Below are 20,680 nucleotides of genomic sequence, written 5' to 3' on the forward strand. Positions count from 1 at the left end.
TTATTTTGGGCTGAGTTCCCTGTTTTACTGAGATAGACCGAGGGTCTGATTGTGAGATTGATGACTGAGATAGACTGAGAGTCTGATGGTGAGGTTAATTACTGAGAGAGGTCGAGGGCCTAGTTGTAAGAATTATATATCTATGGATCGGGCTGCACGCCGTAGCAATATATATATATATATATATATATATATATATATATATATATATGTGTGTGTGTATATGGATCAGGCTGCACGCCGCAACGATACTTATATGGATCGGGTTGCGTGCCGCAACAATATAGCGCTTGGGTTGTAGGAGCCCCTCCGAAGTCTGCACACCCCAGTGAGCGCAGTCGACTATTTTATGGATCGGGCTGTGCACCACAGCGATACATGGATCGGGCTGCACGCCGCAGTGGTTACTTTGATTTCAGTTATTGTGAGAGATATACGGATCGGGATGCACGCCGCAGCGGTTACTATATGGTACCAATTGAGCGTGAATGTTGAGTGCGAGTACTGATTGATAAGAATTGAGTCACGAGTGACAGAGAGGCTAGCCCGAGGGGCGATAGATATATACATGCATATGAGTGATGTTTTTGCCTGAGAGGCCTATTTATGGACTTATTGATTTCACTCCTCTTTAAAGTGAATTTCTATCGAATATGTTGATTTATCGATTGTTTTCACTTATCTTTATATTGAGCCTCTGTCAGAAAGTTGAACAAATATTTTAAAACAACTTTTATTTAAACTGGGGTTTATAAGATGTTCAGAAATTAATCACAGATTTGGCATTGGTTATTTCCACTGAGATTTTTAAGTTATGAAGTGTTTATGATTACTGTTTTGCCCGAGGGGCTGTTTTACAAACTATGTTTTGCCCGAAGGGCCGATTATGGCTTTAATCTCTATTATTATCTTAAATGGTATTGAACCCCTACCGAAACTGCTGGAAAGTATTTCAAAATGATTTTTACTAAAAGCTGGATTTTAAAAGGGAAGATTGACTCGTATTATGATTTGAAGGCCTGTTGTGTTTATTGAGCCTAACGTGAATGTGGATTCATTGTTTCCTACTTCTCATCCTTTATTTACTCTTATTACTTACTGGGTTGGAGTACTCACATCACTCCCTGCACCTCGTGTGCAGATTCAGGTATATCGGAACCCGGTATCGGGTGTTGATAGCTCAGCCGCGGAGTCATCAGAGTTAGCAAGGTGGTTGCATGACGTTCGCAGCACCGCTTCCTTCCTCTCATTGTTGTTACTGTATTTAGTACATTTTTAACCTTTTGTTGTATTCAGACCTTGATAGTTGCTCATGACTAGTGACACCCCGATGTCGGGCTGGTATTTTATTCCGCACTGTTATTCCAGGATTTTATTATGAAACAGTGTTTAATTTAAAGACTTAAAAATGACTCTTAATGCTTAAAGGGTTGAGGTGAGTGTTGTGTCGGCTGTCCTTGTCTTCACGAGAGGCGTCATCACGACCGGGCCGGTTTGGGGTCGTGACAGCCCCAAAAAGTGTTAATAGTAAAATAAGTAATAATATTTTGACTTAGGCAATTTTGAACTTTGTAGAAAAAAGTATAAAATCCGTATAAAAAGATTTTTAAAAAAACAAAGAATATTTACATTTTAACATAAGAAATATTCTAGAACTTTGAAATAAACTACTCAAATCTTCGTATTAGCAAATAAAGTTTTTTACATTAAGATCCAAGGTAATGTATGACAAACATATAGCTAACATCTTATTAACTTGAATTAACCCTTGCTAATATAAATAATAATAATATTACTCTATGAAGCTAAAAGTCAAATATCTTGTATGAATACTATTATATAAATAAGTACAGAAGGAAAAAAGACAACATCAAAGTTTTTGCATATACTTGTATAGGTGTATAAAATTTAGATTCTTATTAAAATTCGGCTTTAGGCCACTAAATTCGTTGAGCCGCCCTTGCTGCTGTCACGACCCCAACTCCAGTCATGATGGCACCCAACACACTGCTAGGCAAGCCCGACCATTCAACAACATTATCCCAAATTCTTATTCAGATTATAGATAAATATCACAGAGAATTTACTAAGTCATTTCATTCAAGTGTATAATTAATAATAAAATCTGCGAAAGTTCAATTAAAATACCACACCATAGCCCAACAGAATCCGGTGTCACGAATATGAGCCTCTAATACAGAATATCCACCTATTACAAGTCTGTCTAGGAAAAATACGGAATAAAAGATAGAGATAGAGGGGAGAGATCAAGGCTGCGAACGCCATGCAGCTACCTCAATACTCCCGGATACTGCCTGCTCAGCTAAACAATTCCTCACTTAGCCTGTGGTGTACCTGGATCTGCACGCAAGGTGCAGGGAGTAATGTGAGTACTCCGACCCAGTGAGTAATAAACATAAATAAGGCTGAGAATAAGAAATCATGGAAAAATACAAAGTAAACTATAACTGGCAGTTTAGAACAACAAATAGTGAAGCAACAAGTCAATTAAGTTAGAGTACCAAATACTGAGACAGGTATAACAGATAAAAACAAATGCATGAGTGCAATGCAATGCATATGATGGTACACTCTAGTACCCACTGCGGCGTGCAGCCCGAGCCATCCATTTATTTATCGTCGACGGCGCTCACTGGGGGTGTGTACAGACTCCGGAGGGGCTCCTACAGCCCAAGCGCAATATCAAGCCATCTCGTGGCATCAAATCTAGGCCCTCGGCCTTATATCAATCTCAGTATAATCAACCAGGCTCTCGACCTCAATATCAATGTACTCAACCAGGCTCTCGTCCTCAATATCAATGTAATACTGCTGCGGTGCGCAGCCCGATCCATGCTCAGTCCAGAAACCATCATAAGCCCCTTGGGCATTTGTAAAGCAGTAGTCAGCCCGAAATATCATTTAGAAATATCATTTAAGTTTTTAAATCTTAGAAAGATGGCTGAGTTTGCAAAACATTATTTAAAACTTTGGATTGAGGTCAAATGATATGCAAAATATGCGAAAGCAGTGATATCAATCCCTGAAGGATTCAAATAATTGGCAAGAAGCCCAAATGTAACAATTAAATCTAAGTAAGGATGATTCTCGATTTAGTTCAAGTAAAAAATACGGTACAAACATCTCTCGGGACGGACCAAGTCACAATCCCCAATGGTGCTCTACCCCACGCCCGTTATCCGGCGTGCAAGTCACCTCAATATAGCGTTACGATGTGAAATTCTGAGGTTTCAAACCCTCAGGACATCATTTACATCATTTACTCACCTCAAGACGGTCAAAGTCTAGCTCGTTATGCCTTTGCCCCTTATTGACCTCCGAATACCTCAAATCTAGCCATAACGATTCGATTTAGTTAATAAAAATTATAGGAATTAATTCCATATGGAATTATACATTTTCCATCAAAAATCCGAAATTACACTCAAAATTCGCCCATGGGGCCCACGTCTCGGAATCCGGCGAAACTCATAAAATCTGACAACCCATTCCGATACGAGTTCAACCATACCAAAATTATCAAATTCCGACAACAACTCGACCTCCAAATCTTAATTTTTCATTTTTTAAAAGTTTTGCAAAAATTCCAATTTCTTCCGTTTAAATCCGAATTAAACGATGAATATAACCATGTATTTATGAAATATAATCACTTTCGGATATAGAACACTTACCCCAAATGTTTCCCTTGAAAAATCTGTTGAAAATCGCTTTTCCCAAGCTCTACAATCGTCACAAATGAATAAAAATGGCTAATTCCCGAATATAAGATGTTTTCCAGGCAAGTCGCATCTATGAAATGCGACTTGCACTTATTTCCAGCCAAAACAAAAGGCAGTCCTAGCCTTCACTAAATCTATCATAACTTTCCGTACATATATCAGAATGATGAATAGTTTAACTTTCTGGAAACTAGAATGCAAGGGCTATTACTTTCATGTTTTGCAAATTTTCAGATTCCTTATAGATTTCGAGGTATAAGCTTCCAAAGTAGCCTCCTCGCATCAAACATTTCTGAAAAAATTCAAAACAGCTTTACCAACCCTTATTCAATCGATCATAACTTTCTGTATAAATGTCGAAATAATTAATGGTTTAGCTTTCTGGAAACTAGGATGCAAGGGATACAACTTTCATGTTTTGTAAATTTACAGATTCCTTATGTACTTTGAGATATAAGCTTCCAAAATAGGCTCCACAATTGCACAGTTGCTGTCCAAGACAGCTTCTACAACAGAAAATTCCAGCAATCCTTTTATCCGATTTCCATTCCGTTAACCTTCCGAAATCCACCCAAGGCCCTCGGGACCTTAACCAATTATACCAACATGTCCCAAAATACAATACGAACTTAACCGTGCGATCAAATCGCCAAAATAACGTCATATACCACGAATTAAGCTTTAAAATCCAAGAATTCCTTCAAATTTCTTAAAACATCAAATTTTCCATTTTGAGTCCGAAACACGTCAAACGACGTCCATTTTCAACCAAACTTTACAGAAAGTGCTTAAACCATATGTAATACCTGTACTGGGCACCGGAACCAAAATACAGGCCCTATACCATCACTTTCTAATCAAATTTTATTTCCATTTTCCTTAAATATTTTCAGAAAGCAATTTTACTCAAAAATTTATTTCTCGGGCCTGGGACCTTGGAATTCGATGATTCTTGTTCCTATGAGTCACGAATAATAATACGAATATAGCCCTTCAGTCGAAACTCAATTCGGAGCTCATTTTGCTCAGTTCAATACCCATTTCGCTCGTTAAACAATTAACTCATGTTTCGCGTCAAAAACTCAATCGCGACTTGATGAAATTAGACCAAACTTTCGAGATCACTCCTATATTTCATTATCAAAATTCCGGAAGTCTCAAAATCAAATTTCAATCTCTAGAACTAAAAATGGACCTTTGGATCATTACATGCTCATATCAAAACGCCAAAATCTTCTAAAAACTCTTCCAAAACATATTCGAGCCTCATGGGACCCCGACCAAACATGTCAACATAACTCATAACATCATTCAAACCTGTTCCAATCATCAAAATACCTCAAACAACATCAAATTACCCAAAACTCATCGAATTCAAGCCTAAGTTTCCAAAAACTTCCGAAATACACTTTCGATCAAAAACCCAACCAAATGATATCCGAATAACCTGAAATTTTGCACACACATCAAAAATTACATAACGAAGCTACAACAACTCTCGTAATTCTATTCTGACCCTCGGATCAAAATCTCACCTATCAACCGGAATTCGCCAAAATACTGACTTCGCCAATTCAAGCCAAATTCTACACCGGACCTCCAAAACCACTTCCGATCACACTCCTAAGTCACAAATTACCTCCCGGAGCTAACCGAACCGCCGGAATTCACATCCAAGCCCTCTAACTCATAAGTCAACGTCCGGTTGACTTTTTCAACTTAAGCCTTCTTAAAAGAGACTAAGTGTCTCATTCCTTATCAAAACCACTCCAAACCAACTCGATCACATAAGATACGGATAATAAAGCATAAAGAAGCTGAGAATGGGAAAAATAGAGCGGTAACTCATGAGACGACGGGTCGGGTCGTCACAGTTGCTCATCTGCTCATCAGTGAAAAATAAATAAAAACTCAATATTATAGATGCATATGTATTGTCCATGTAATCAGTTTGAGCATTCCGGCAGAATCGCATGCTATCAAACGGCAATATATACAAATTATGTGTAAAAACTGCAAGACATGCAAATTAACTTTTTAAGCAAAACATTGTGTGTGAGGCAACGACTGATAAAGTCGATTATTGAAGAATTCAATCCGCAAACTATTCATATAGTGGTAAGAGAGCTTCAATCTCCTTCTCAATGTGGAATTCGTATGATTTAAAACTTCAAGTAAAAGTAGGACATCATATCTAAAAATTTGGAACTTGATCGGCATCAGAAATTTATGTGAAATTAGGAAAAGTCTTACACATTACAACTTTGTCCATTGTGAATTAATTTAATGAAGATATATTTTATATTTTGAAGGGCATAAAAGTCGATCAATATTTTAAGGATATTTTAGTCGATTAACATTTAGCGTGGAACATTGGTGCTTTTATAATAATATAGATATAGATAGATAAATATAGATAGACTAGTATCTACGAGCATGTGTTGCACGTTAATAATGGTACTTGATAGTTTAAACATTTATTTATATGAACGAACAATAAAATTTAATTAATGAAAGAAATTTTATGTATAATAACACAACACTCATCTAATTGCCGAAAAGTATTATTACATTTGCATTATACATGAATTTAAAATAAAAGGACATCATCAAAACTTACAAAAATGATCAATTTTGTCATGTTAGTTAGATAATTATGTATTACTTCCTCTAGTCCACTTTAAGTGATTTTTGATTGCTTTCACACATATTAAGGAATCGACTTTTTAACATTAATTAACAATGTAATTGACCATATTAACCTTAAAGTGGACCGGAGAGAGGATAATTTAAAAGTATTTAATGTGATGGTATCTTACCGAACACTTCTTTGTTGACGATATTTTTTTGTGTGTATGTTTCCTCCTAATGATTTGGTTGCTCTGCCTTAACTAGAACTATTGTTGTCGATCTTGATATCCCTCTTGAAAGTGCAACATACAGATTGTTATGCAATCTAGTTTCTATATACGTGTATTTAGCTAATTTTTGAATGAAAGAATAATAAATTACATTTACCAAAAATTTGTACAAAGCAAAAATATTTGTTGTAATGCAATTGATGTGAAAAATGTAATTGTTATTATATATTAACATAATACTTGAATTCAAAACTATATAATTTGAGAAATAGTTACCAAGTGAAAGAGAGAGAGATAATTAAATTATACAATGAACCTCTATGGTGAAAATCATTTGGTGCTAAGTATTTTAAATATTTTTCTTGGTAATAGTTATTGGTATCATCTCGTGTGAAATCAAAATAAATAAATGCTCTGCTTTCACCAGAAAACTTGGACATCAACATCTAGTTCGAAGCATGATTATTTCTCCTAAGCTAAGAAAGCTATTTTTTTCATGTATTTTTCATTATTTTTATTTTTATTTAATGATGAAAATATTTTTCTTATTAAGCAGTCTTCAATACTGCTATCACCATTGGGCTTGACATTTAATTGGTTTGGGAGAAAGACCAATTATGTTTAATTGTATGCTCTTTTTTGTTTTGACAAGAAACAAAATACCCCTCTTGAAAGTACAACATACAGATTGTTCTGCAATCTAGTTTCTATATACGTGTATTTAACCAATTTTTGAATGAAAGAATAATAAACTACATTTATCAAAAATTTGTACGAAGCAAAAATATTTGTTGTAATGAAATTGATGTGAAAAATGCAATTGTTATTATATATTAACATAATACTTGAATTCAAAACTATATAATTTGAGAGATAGTTACCAAGCGAAAGAGAGAGAGATAGATAATTAAATTAGACAATGAACCTGTATAGTGAAAATCATTTGGTGCTAAGTATTTTAAATATTTTTCTTTGTAATAGTTATTGGTATCATTTTGTGTGAAATCAAAATAAATAAATGCTCTGCTCTCAACAGGAAACTTGCCATCAACATCTAATTCGAAGCATGTTTATTTCTCCTAAGCTAAGATAGATATTTTTATCATGTGTTTTTCGTAATTTTATTTTTATTTTATGATGAACATATTTTTCTTATTAAGCAATCTTCAATACCACTATCACCATTGGGCTTGACATCAATTGGTTTGGAAGAAAGATCAATTATCTTTAATTGTATGTTCTTCTTTGTTTTGACAAGAAACAAAATATCACTGGATATCAGATTCATTCACACTCTTATATTTTTTGTTAGCCTAATCTTTTCAATTTGATGCCGTAAATATGAAGTTACCGTGTTGCATTTACAATTTATGTATTTATTGATTTGGAACTACTGATAGTACTTGACATAAATTACCTTCAAAAATTATATTTTTGCCCAATAATTCCTCGACGTCCATTATAAAGCTCATACCGTCAGTGTCGATGGTATGACGCTTCTCCATATAAGTGGTTTATCCCAGATTAATTTTTCTTTACTATCGATATAGCATATCTTCACTATACTTTGATATTTTTATGATGGTTATCTCGATTATTTAAAGAGGTATGTCAAATTTAGAGTGAACAATATGACCTCTTGATAAAGTCATTATTGCTATATATACCACTTGTTATTATATGTAGAGAAAATACATAAAGACCTCATTTAACTTGTCCTGAAAAAATTATTTATACACCTAAACTTTATTGGTGTCCTAACAACCCACTATTGTTAAAATAATTGTATTTATTTACTCCCTCTTAGGTCCTGGTAAGCCGCGCGTCTTAGACAACGGAATTGAGCGCGTCTTTGCTCTCTTTTAATCATTAAAAAAACCTTAAAAAATTAAAAAAATAAAATTTTAACTTCAATATAATCCCCAACTAACGGTAAATTCATTCTTCCCCAATATTTTACCAAATCCAATTGAAGAATCCTAATTTCTTCTTCTTCTAAATTCTGCCGAAATTGCATCAAATTGTTCTTTGAAGTTTTGCTCTTTGAAAGCAAAGGTTAATCTTTCTCCTCCAAACGTAATAATATTTCGCAGATAATTCAACTTTAATGTTATAGCTTGATTCTTCAAAGAACTTCGACTTACGGGTTTTCCTCCAACTCTTCAGGAACTCTAAATAACAGCGAAATCGAAGGATTTTGTAACTGGTCACTTTGATTGTGTTCAAGCAAATCGATTTTGGTGGGGCATTAGGGTTCTTCAATTTAGGAATTTTTAATTGATGGGGTGAATAAAGCTCGTTTAAAGACTGTTATTTTTATTTACTAGACATTTTAATTACGTGTCTTACTAATAAAGCGCGTGTTCCCTACTCAAGTTAATATAGTTGGGCCAGGGCTTAGGAGGGGGTAAATAAATACAATTGTTTTAACAATAGTGAGGTGTTAGGACACCTGTAAAGCTTAGATATGTAAATAATTTCCAAGGACAAGTTGAATGGGGTCTTTATCCATTTTCTCTTATATGTAACATTATCATGCCTCTCGGTATTTCAAGTTATGTACAATATAAGAATATTCTTTCAATTCAGCATCTATCTACAAAGAACAATCCAACAATATTAGAGTTGACTTTTTGTAATATAGTTATGAAAGAGAAGAAGTAAAAAGAATTAGTCTAAGACGATTGAGGTTTAGCTCTAATTTCTTTTTCCCAATTCTAATACAATATTGCCACGTTGTGGAATTGCCACGTGGCTTAGGAGAAAGTTCGATATTTTAAGTTTTAGGACTTTAATGTTACTACTATAGTCAAATAACAGTTTTGGTTGGATTTAAAGTTCTAAAATTAAGCAAAATCTTAAATATTAGTACATTTTTATTCAATACGAATAGTAGTTTTAAAACAATAGCTCTTAACTTGGAAGTAGTTGTGATGCCTAAATTTTCGAGAAATCCCCAAAGCGATAAACTTCTTTTTGAATATCAGTTATTACTTGTAATTATTATTTGTTCTCTTTCACTTCTTATTAATGCAACAAATTTTGACATATATTCTCATTTTTCTCTATTATTCGGTCTAGAACTTTCAGTTTTCAAGTGCTATTACCAAGATTAAAGAAATAATTTAAATTTGTATAACTTGCATAAATATTGTGAAAACTATTACTTCTTTAGTTGAAAATATTTATTTAGCTGATTGTAATAATCGATATATAACTTAAAGTTGTTTGGTTGTAGATAACTAATATATAATTTAAAGCTGTTTAGTTCATTTTTGTTTTGGATCGAGGCATAGTCATTACTGTTATTGTATTAAAAATACTTTATCAATTTTTTTGATTGCGAAAATTAAAAAAATCATTTCAAATTAAGATAAGGATTTTTTCCTTCCGAAGAAGTAGATTTACTGGGCAATCTTTAACTTTAAAAGAAACTTCCTATTAGAAGGAAATAGGTCTTATTTTTTCTTAATTTATAACAGATGTTAGAATAATTATCGATTCATCTAAACTTTAAATTATTAATGGTGATTATAATTTTATCTATCATATATTGTAGCAAAATATAATTAATTTTTCCAACACGGAATTATCTTTTGAAGAAAAAATACAGCTATTGAATGGTATTTTATCATTTGTTGACTCAAGAATTTGTTAACTATAATTAGGGTAGTTTAATTAAAGTTTCATTGGATGGGAGAACTTCAGACAATAAATATTTATTGTCTCTATATAGTTTCGGGAGAAAGCAAAAGTTTATGATATTAAGTTTATGGTATAGTTTTATTCATCGTAGAATGTAACTTACCAAAACCAAAGGAATATTAATCAAATAAGTAAAGACTTATAAACATAATTTTAATTGATTTCAAAATCCTAAATATTAAGAAAATAGTAAAATGACTATTTTGTCTAATATAAAATTTATTTTTAAGGTTATTTTTGTAAACCGACATTGTATTCGTGCTTTTATAATAATATAGATATAGATATAGATATAGATATAGATATAGATAGATATATATATATATAGATAGATAAATAGATATAAATATAGATATAGATGATTGATTGTAAGGAATATTTAGATTACGTGAAAGCTAATTACAAGAATTTGTCTAGAATGAGCGTGAAGTGAAAATTATAACAAATGAATGAGCCCAATAAGACTCTCTATCCTTGTAATAATACTAGTTAAGTAATAAGAATTCCATATTTCCATCAAAAAAAATATATCATAACCGGTTACACTAATAAGCTAAATTACAAATGATTGAGTGTAACGAATGATATATCAGTTGCGAGTCGCCATCAAAAGTAACTCTTTGTCGCTGGAAGAGCGACCTACTGGCGCATGTATTTATTTTCTGTGACGATATTAGTCGCCACTAAAGATAATAAACAAATTCGCTTTTGAGCGATTATACTCGCCCCAAAAAGTAAATAAATGACAAATTTGTTATAAATAGTTTGTACATTTGATGCTACATTGGATGTCCATGTTGTGAATAACATAGTTTGTACATTGGATGCCCATATTGTGAATAATTTAAAGATTAAATCTCCTACTTTATGTTCATCATCATTACTTTTTATGCCTATAAAAGGCTATGTAATAGATACATCAAAGTGAAAGAAGAAAAGACTTCTTCCTTCTTTCTATCTCTTCTTATTTACATTTTACTGCATTGCTTTTATTTTATGACACGTTATCAGCACGAAGCTCTAATTTTATTCTTAACTCCCATTAAGTTGAGCCATATTTTATTAAGAATATAAAAATTCTCTAGTCTTCAGTTGGACTCAAGATTAATAAATATGATATATGTCTTCTGGATAGTGCTACAACACACACTATTTTAAAAGATAAGAGATATTTCTCTTATCTGGTGATGAAAGAAGTGAATGTTAATACAATATCCGGTAGTACAAGATTAATTGAAGGTTCTAGAAGAGCCAATTTATTACTACCAGGAGAAATAAATTTGGCTGTTGATGAAGTACTATATTGTAGTAAATCTCAAAGAAACTTATTAAGTTTCAATGATATTCGACAAAATGGATATCATATTGAAACTACAAATGATGAAAAGATTGAATATTTTTATATTACTACAATAATGTCCGGTAAGAAATATGTGTTTGAAATGCTACCTGCTCTTTCCTCCAACTTATACTACACAAGTATTAGCAGGATTGAAACACATGTCGTAGTAAACGAGAATTTTACTAATCAAGATAATTTTATTATTTGGCATGACCGGCTGGGCCATCCTGGTTCTAATATGATGCGTAAAATAATTGAGAATTCACATGGACATGCAATGAAGAATCAGAAGATTCTTCAATTTAAGGAATTCTCTTGTGCTGCATGTTCTCAAGGAAAATTAATTATTAGACCATCAACTATTAAAGTTAGGATGGAATCCCCTGCATTTCTGGAACATATACAGAGTGATATATGTGGGCTCATTCACCCTCCATGTGGACCATTCAAATATTATATGGTTTTGATAGATGCATCTACAAGATGGTCACATGTGTGCTTATTATCAACTCGCAAAATGACTTTTGCGAGATTGTTGGCTCAAATAATAAAGCTAAGAGCACAACTTCCAAATTATGCAATTAAGACAATTCGTCTGGATAATGCTGGTGAGTTTACATCCCAAGCCTTTAATGATTATTGTATTTCAACTGGGATAACAATTGAGCATCTGGTTGCTCGTGTTCATACACAAAATGGTCTAATAGAATCATTGATCAAACGCCTCCAATTAATCGCTAGATGAATGCTTATGAGAACAAAACTTCCCATTTCAGTATGAGGTCATGCTATTTTGCACGCAACAATATTTGTGCGGATAAGGCTCACAAGTTATCATAAAGGCTCCCCATTGCAATTGGCTTTTGGTCAGGAGCCAAATATTTCCCATCTTAGGATATTTGGTTGTGCGATATATGTTCCAATTGCTCCACTACAACGCACAAAGATGGGTACTCAAAGAAGGTTGGGGATATATATTGGATATTAATCTCCTTCTATTATAAAATATCTAGAGCCGATGACTGGAGATTTATTTACGGCAAGATTTTCTGATTGTCATTTTGATGAATCAATATATCCAACATTAGGGGGAGAAAATAAGCAGCTGAAAAAGAAGATAGATTGGAATGCATTATCACTGTCTCATTTAGATCCTCGAACAAATCAATGTGAACAAGAGGTTCAAAAGATTATTCATTTGCAAAATATTGCAAATCAATTGCCAGATGCATTCACTGACCTACCAAGGGTGACTAAGTCACATATTCCAACTGCTAATGCTCCAATTCGAGTTGATATCCCGGCAGGACAATTAATTAAAGCAAATGAGTCTAAGCCATGCTTGAAACGTGGTAGACCAATCGGTTCTAAAGATAAAAATCCTCGAAGAAGAAAAGGAGCAAGTGATCAAAGTGAACATAACACAGAGGTAGTGGCTCAAGAAGAGCCCCAAGACGTAACAAATGATAAGACCTTAGGGGAGGTCCAGGTACCTGAAAATAATGAGAATGAAGAGATATCCATAAGTTACGTCTCAACCGGGAAAAGATGGAACCGAAATAATATTTTTATCGATAACATTTTTGCTTATAATGTTGTTGTTGAAATAATTCAACAAGATGAGGATCTTGAACCAAAATCTGTCAATGAATGTAGACAGAGAAATGATTGGCCAAAATGGAAAGACGCTATCCAGGCAGAGTTAACTTCACTTGGAAAATGTGAAGTCTTCGGACCCATAGTTCGAACACATGAAGGCATAAAGCCAATAAGGTATAAATGGGTTTTTGTGCGGAAACGAAATGATAAAAATGAAGTCGTTAGATATAAAGCACGACTTGTGGCACAAAGGTTTTTCCAAAGGCCTGGAATTGATTATATGGAGACATATTCTCCTGTAGTGGATGCTATCACCTTCAGGTATCTCATAAATATGGCAGTGCAAGAAAAACTTGATATGCATCTAATGGATGTTGTTACAGCCTATTTGTATGGATCATTAGACAACGAAATTTTTATGAAAGTACCTGAGGGATTTAAAGTGCCAGAAGCATATAAAAGTTTTCGAGAAACTTGTTCAATAAAGCTTCAGAAATCTTTATACGGATTGAAACAATCAGGTCGTATGTGGTACAATCGCCTGAGTGAATACCTATTGAAAGAAGGGTACAAGAATAATCCAATTTATCCTTGTGTCTTTATAAAAAAGGCTGGATCTGAATTTGTTATAATCGCCGTGTATGTTGATGATTTAAATATCATTGGAACTCTTGGAGAGCTTCCAAAAACAGTAGATTGTTTGAAGAAAGAATTTGAAATGAAAGATCTTGAAAAGACAAAATTTTGTCTTGATCTACAAATTAAGTATATGAAAGATGGAATATTTGTCCATCAATCAACATACACCGAAAAGATTTTAAAGCGATTCTATATGAATAAAGCACATTCATTGAGTACCCTGATGGTTGTGAGATCACTTGATATAAAGAAAGATCCATTTCGACCTCATGAAAATGATGAAGAGCTTCTTGGTGCCGAAGTACCATATCTTAGTGCAATTTGGGCATTAATGTATCTTGCCAATAATTTCCGACTAGATATAGCTTTCTCAGTAAGCTTATTGGCAAGATTTAGTTCTTCGCCAACACAAAGACACTGGAATGGTATTAAACATATATTCAGATACCTCCAAGGGACCATTGATATGGGTTTATTTTATTCAAATGAATCCAAACCATCATTGATTGGTTATGCAGATGCAGGATATTTATCTGATCCACACAAAAGTCGATCTCAGACAAGCTATTTATTTACAAGTGGAGGTACAGCCATATCATGGCGTTCGACAAAACAAACTATGGTTGCTACTTCTTCAAATCATGCAGAGATAATAGCCATTCACGAAGCAAGTCGAGAATGCGTTTGGTTAAGATCTATAACTCAACACATTCAGCAAACATGTGGTCTTTCTTCGAAAGAGAATATTCCAACAATATTGTATGAAGACAATGCTGCATGCATAGCTCAATTGAAAGGAGGATATATCAAAGGAGATAGAACAAAACACATTTCACCGAAATTCTTTTTCACCCATGATCTTCAGAAGAATGGTGAAATAGAAGTACAACAAGTTCATTCAAGTGATAATTTGGTTGATCTGTTCACTAAGGCATTACCAACCTCAATATTTGAAAAACTGATATATATATAAGATTGGAATACGTCGTCTTCGAGACATTAAGTGATTTTTCATCAGGGGGGAGTAACTACACGCTGCACTATTTTCTTTAACCAAGGTTTTGTCCCACTAGGTTTTTCTGATAAGGTTTTTAATGAGGCAACAAGTAATGCCTATTATAAATAACTATGTACATCCCAATATTTTTTTGTAAGTTCTTAAGAGGCACATTATCTTACATGGACATCCAAGGGAGAGTGTTATAAATAGTTTGTACATTGGATGCTACATTGGATACCCATATTGTGAATAACATCGTTTGTACATTGTATGCTACATTGGATGTCCATGTTGTGAATAACTTAAAGATTAAATCTCCTACTTTATGTCCATCATCTTTACTTTTTATGCCTATAAAAGTGTCACGTCCTTAGTTGTTAACTAAGTACACGTGCGACACTTGACAACTCGCTTACGATCTTGCACAACTTGCTCACGTTCTTGCTATGTCAAGTCAGCCTCACTACACTTAGGATCGCTAAGAGAATGGAAGAAAGAACACAAGAGAATTATTAAAGGAAGTTTTGTATTAGAGAGAACTTGAATTGTTTGCTTGATGAATTACAAATGAATGACCCACTTTATATACTAGTCTCTTAGGGGCTATTGTGTAAATATTAATTATTACACAAGTCCTTGATATTTACAAGATAAGGACTTTTTCTAGAATTCTCTACAAGCCTAGAAGATTCCAAGCACTTTCCTAGCAAATCCATAAGGATCTAGGTTCTTCCTAAGGAAATATCCATAACGATCTAGAATCTTCTCACAAATGCTAGCTTTCTTCTTATGTAAGCTTCCACAAGGCAATAATATATGCCAAATGACGCCTATGTGGCATGATGATATGGCGGGTCATCACAAAAAGCTATGTAATTGCAGTGGAAAGATAAACCAAAGTGAAAGAAGAAAAGACTTCTTACATTTTGTTTTTCTTATTACCTTGAGCCGAGGATCTTCCGGAAACAGCTTCTCTACTCCTTTGTGGTAGAGGTAAGGTCTGCATACATACTATATCCTCCTCAGACTCCACTTGTGGGATTTTACTGGGTCGTTGTTGTTGTTTATTTATATTTTAGTGCATTGCTTTTATTTTATAACAAAATTAATGTATTTGGAATATTCTTTCGGGAAACATCCTTCTCCAGCGCTGCCCGTCAAAAGAGTTCCAAAGAACTCCCTGCTACTAAACGACTGTGAAGAGTAGTAGAAGCAGCATCGACTACTCCACGGATTTTTACAACTACTAGCAGTAGCAGGGAGCGAGGGAGCGATGGGAGAAGAAGGAGTAGATGATCCACAGAAATTGAAGAGAATAGCGGCGGCGGCGTATGACTATGAGAATGATCCCAGATGGGCCGATTACTGGTCCAACATCCTCATTCCTCCCCACATGGGCTCCCGCTCCGATGTTGTCCACCATTTCAAGCGCAAGTTCTACCAGCGTTACATTGTACGTTTTCTTTCTTTTTCTTATTCATCATATGCCTTGATGGGCCGAATTGAATGGAACATATATAGATGATGACTCCAATTAGCTTGAGATTTGGTGCTTAGTTGATGAACTTATTGAATTTGCATTTCATTTGTATATACACACTATATCTGTTTACAGTATTCTTTTCTAACTGCTCCGAGATCCTTGTATTTCGCCTGTTAATTAATGCCGGACTTTTTGTGGTATAATAATGGATCTAATGTCCCTCTGTTGATTCGGAAGGCTTAGTTTCCGGGGTAATCTTGATGCCGGGATGCCGATTTCATTCGATTATGAGTTTGTGTATGTGCAGAACTGGTTTTTGGCTTTTTTGACCATAATACCTCTCTTCTCTGCATGTTCAGCTTTTCTCCGATGTGTACTTTAGTTGCCCTAGTTCAGTGTTTGAGGTTTATTACAGTCTGAGCTGATACTGTTTATTTGACATTTCACAAATTATCCTTTTTTTTCTTGCTCTTGTGGAGTTGCGTGTTAAGTATGAGGTTTTCGTAGGCCTTTTCTTACAGCCCCATCAACTGTAGTGCACTGCTTTCTTATCCCTTGCATTATGTCATATGGTGCCAAATGAAATTTATGGAGGCTCCCTGACCACACGGAGGCCTTTATCTCTGAAGTTCATTCAGGTCACTTTGTCTCATCCTCTTCTTCCTTAGCTTGTTTTTATATGAATCCATTGCTGATGAATACAATGTTGACAAAGTTTGACTTGATTAAATTGGGAAGAGACTTTCATGTTTGCTTCGTTTGGCTGTTCCCACTTCCTTCTTCTTCTGCTTCTTCCTCTCATGGGTCAAGTGTATCACTTGCTTCTCTTTCTATGATGTGATTGTTTTGCATTACTGTATAAGTTCCTAATGTTTAGATCATAGTTGCGTATTGTTTTGTTGTACCGGAGCATATGAAATACTCTCCTCCGTTGGTTTTCTGTTATATGTTATATAGTGGTGTAAACCGTCCTGACATACCAGTACTATACTATGGACTGAGTAACAGCGAGAGATATTTAACTTGCAGTAACTTGAAAGTGTATTCCAATTCTAAACTTTGCTATAAGTGACTTATCTACCCTTTCTGACGGGCTCTGAAGCTTGGCTGTAACTGACAGTAGAATTTCAGATGATCTAAATAATCAGGGGATGATTATTATTTTAATTGTGGGGAAATTTCCTCTGAGGTTCACATTGTTGATTGTATCTATGTGCCCAGGATCCTGGTCTAATTGTTGAACCAATGACTCTCAGCAGTTCGTCCCAAGCAGCAAGATCATCAGCCCCACAATCTTCTTCATCGTCGTCGTCATCATCAACTTCTAACAACCAGCCAAGACAACGTAACTCTGGTATAAATTTCTTTCTTACTAGTGAACTCTGAATGAATAAAAAGTGCCCCTTTTTGGTTGAGAAAAGGTTACAAAAAAGCCCCGTTGCGTGGTAGACATCTTCACTTCAAATGTAAATGTGTATTTCATCCAAATGATATTTATTTCAGGGCCAGCTAGTAGAACTTCTGGAACATCCACGACTCCAGCTTCAAGTGCAACATTGCTGCGATGGAATCGACAAACTCTACAATTTTCAGTGAATGCTTGGGTACCATATATTCATCTTAGTGATTTGAATTTTTTTAACATTTTCTTTTTATCTTTTGCACCATGATTTTCTGTGCGAGAAAGTTTTGATTGGCTGCTTCCTTCTTCCAACAAATTAAAATGTAGTAACTGCTCTATGTGATACACGATTAATTGTTAACTCTTTTTAGCAAAAAGAGTCCAAAATTGGATATATACTTTCAAGGATAGGACCTCATCTCCTTTACAGTGATGGAATCTGATATGCAGGCTTTACCACATGCCAACTTTTACTATCAGGTGATGCCTCTCTATGAACAGGATGCATTATGGAAAAATTCCTTGTAGAAGTATTGCTTTTCATCATGACTTCTTTTAGCCTTGATTAATTGGGGAGGGGAGAGGGGATGCTATGAAAGAGAAGGGGGAAGAAAGAGGCCACTTTGTCGTTAATCAGAAATATCATTGCATGATATCTTACCTCTTCTTGATATCACCTTTTGTTTGAATTTGCTGTTTAAGTTCCAGGAGACAAGCTATGGAAAAACTTGACTCATCAATGGGTGTTTGTCAGTTTTCCAAAATAAATACTGTATTTGGTTTCCATTTCCTTTTAGATGTCACAGTACGTTAATTCCTTCTGTCAGTGATGCCCTGTCTCTTGCAGCGCAGAGGGGAGAGCCCTTTGTACATTTCATTAGCTCTGAAAATTGTCTGTTAAGAGCTCTTGGGATTTCTGAGATCAAGCTTCATATAAACTTCTATCTTAATCTCACTGAAGCATTTCTGCCTGTTCCATTGTGCTTTCTAATGTGCCATTGACTTTCAGCGTGGAAATCATGCGCTAGATGATTTTGATGATTGGGTTTATCGCTCTTGCGATTGATTTGATTACAGAATAGCTAGCCATCTCTTTCGATTAATTTTTGGTACTCTTCTCTGCAGGTCCTTGTTGTGGCAGTTCTTGCTATCTTACCACTTATACCTGCAAATCTGTCAAACAGAGCATTTCGACTGGCCTTTGCAGGAACTGCATGTTCTTCCCTATATTCATTATACTCATTATATGGGGTAAATTCTGAATGCAGATTCGCCCCTCTTACTTTGTTGAGGCTAGTTCACGTCTTTTGGCCTATGAGGTGACTTTTGATAATCTAATCCCCTTTTTGCAGAAGCCTAGCGCTTGGAATTTGCAGGCCGTGCAAGTTTGGTTTCAGTCAGTTATTGTGACGAAAGATTTTATCTACTTCATTTACTGCCTTACTTTTGTCACTTCACATCTTTACTTGAAATGTGAGCTTCACTTTGGTCTATTTTTGTTTGTCCCTCTCGTTCTCTGTGATTTTATAGAAATGTGGTCTATTGGTTCAATAACATGTGTTAATTGATCAATGCTAAGCAGTTGCTTTGATTCCTGTTTTATGCCGAGCACTTGAACATGTTGCGAAGTTTCTTCGACGCAACTTCAGCACATCTTCTTTGTACAGGTAGCAGAACTGCTTTTCCTTAAGTATCATGAAAAAGAGCTCTTTCTCTTGAAATGAATGATTCTAAAATTGATAATATCCTACAAAAGCTGTAGAACAAACCTTAGGAAATCCTCGATATAATGGCAAAATATTTATTCATGTTGTAGATCTCCTAGATGTGCTTTTGCCTATTATTGCTTCCCCTTGATTATTTTGTGGTGTGTGTTGTTGGTTGGGGGGGGGGGAGGGGGAGGTCCTAGAAAGTTTTTCCTTATTTCTGACTTACATGGCAATATCTGCAGGAAATACTTGGAAGAGGCTTGTGTATGGATCGAGTCGAACACAACTACTCTTAGCATACTGTCTTCACAGGCTGAGATTGGGCTTGGATTTCTTCTAATTGTGTCCCTCTTATCGTTAGTATCAGAGCTCATTTTCTTACACCAAGTTTCTGTAACTGATGCTGGTACTTGTTATTCTCATTGTTCTTTCCATTTTCTGCATTTAATTCTCCACATCCTAAAAAATGCAGGTGGCAGCGTAACATAATACAAGCTTTCATGTATTGGCAGGTATGTGTCATTCTGTCATTTTCATTGAAGTACTTCAGCTTCTTTTTCCTTGTAAATTCTAAATGAGTGAACTCTAAAAGTTCTAGTTGCTTCAGCTTCTTGCTCCGTAAAAATTCCATCAAGTTACATCTCGTGTTCCATCATGTCAGTCAGTACATTACATTACGTCAGGCCACTACTATCACTAACTCTCATTGACGCGTATTCAACTCATGTGCAGCTATTGAAGCTTATGTATCAAGCTCCTGCTACTGCTGGTTACCATCAGAACATGTGGGCTAAGATCGGGAGGCATGTAAATCCTCTGATTCAAAGATATGCTCCATTCATGCATACTCCTATCTCTACTATTCAGAGATGGTGGTTCAGGTAAAACGGTAGAACACAGCAGCAAGACATAGGACACAATTCATGACAACTAGGTCGGAAGTACTATTTTAGATTTCTACTTTATTCTGGAGGACGAGTATCAACTAGACCTTTACTTTTAACTTTTATAAAAATATTAGTTAGTAATTGTCTTCCGAAGCAAGACCTTGTAATAACCTTCGGGGCCACTGCCAATTTTCAACATAAATTAGCTCACCTTGCCAGAATGTAATCTATATGTTGAAGAATGATTCACTGATAACGGGCTTGAAGGGTCTTCTGAGAAGACAGGTGATTGGGGTGGTTTTACAGAGTT

At 34.9% G+C, this 20,680-nt stretch overlaps 1 protein-coding gene across 1 annotated transcript; it reads left to right on the forward strand.

Moving 5' to 3' along the window:
- Window positions 1-16,009: 16,009 nt before the first annotated feature.
- On the forward strand, window positions 16,010-20,650 carry LOC104231872 (uncharacterized). Its single transcript, XM_009784931.2, has 9 exons — window positions 16,010-16,342; window positions 17,594-17,726; window positions 17,876-17,976; window positions 18,900-19,025; window positions 19,127-19,247; window positions 19,357-19,441; window positions 19,726-19,839; window positions 19,956-19,995; window positions 20,216-20,650. The coding sequence occupies exons 1-9, from the start codon at window positions 16,163-16,165 to the stop codon at window positions 20,366-20,368; spliced, it is 1,053 nt and encodes a 350-aa protein (XP_009783233.1). The 5' UTR covers window positions 16,010-16,162; the 3' UTR covers window positions 20,369-20,650.
- Window positions 20,651-20,680: the final 30 nt, after the last annotated feature.

This window comes from Nicotiana sylvestris, chromosome 2, assembly GCF_000393655.2.
Source record: "Nicotiana sylvestris chromosome 2, ASM39365v2, whole genome shotgun sequence".
Classification (NCBI taxonomy): domain Eukaryota; kingdom Viridiplantae; phylum Streptophyta; class Magnoliopsida; order Solanales; family Solanaceae; genus Nicotiana; species Nicotiana sylvestris.

Bases quoted from the DNA above. Each gene is read 5' to 3' on its own strand.
- LOC104231872 (XM_009784931.2), top strand. From the start codon at position 16,163: ATGGGAGAAGAAGGAGTAGATGATCCACAGAAATTGAAGAGAATAGCG. The intron at 17,977-18,899 runs GTACCATATATT...TCTTCTCTGCAG, and splicing joins AATTTTCAGTGAATGCTTGG to GTCCTTGTTGTGGCAGTTCT. The intron at 19,026-19,126 runs GTAAATTCTGAA...CCCTTTTTGCAG, and splicing joins CATTATACTCATTATATGGG to AAGCCTAGCGCTTGGAATTT.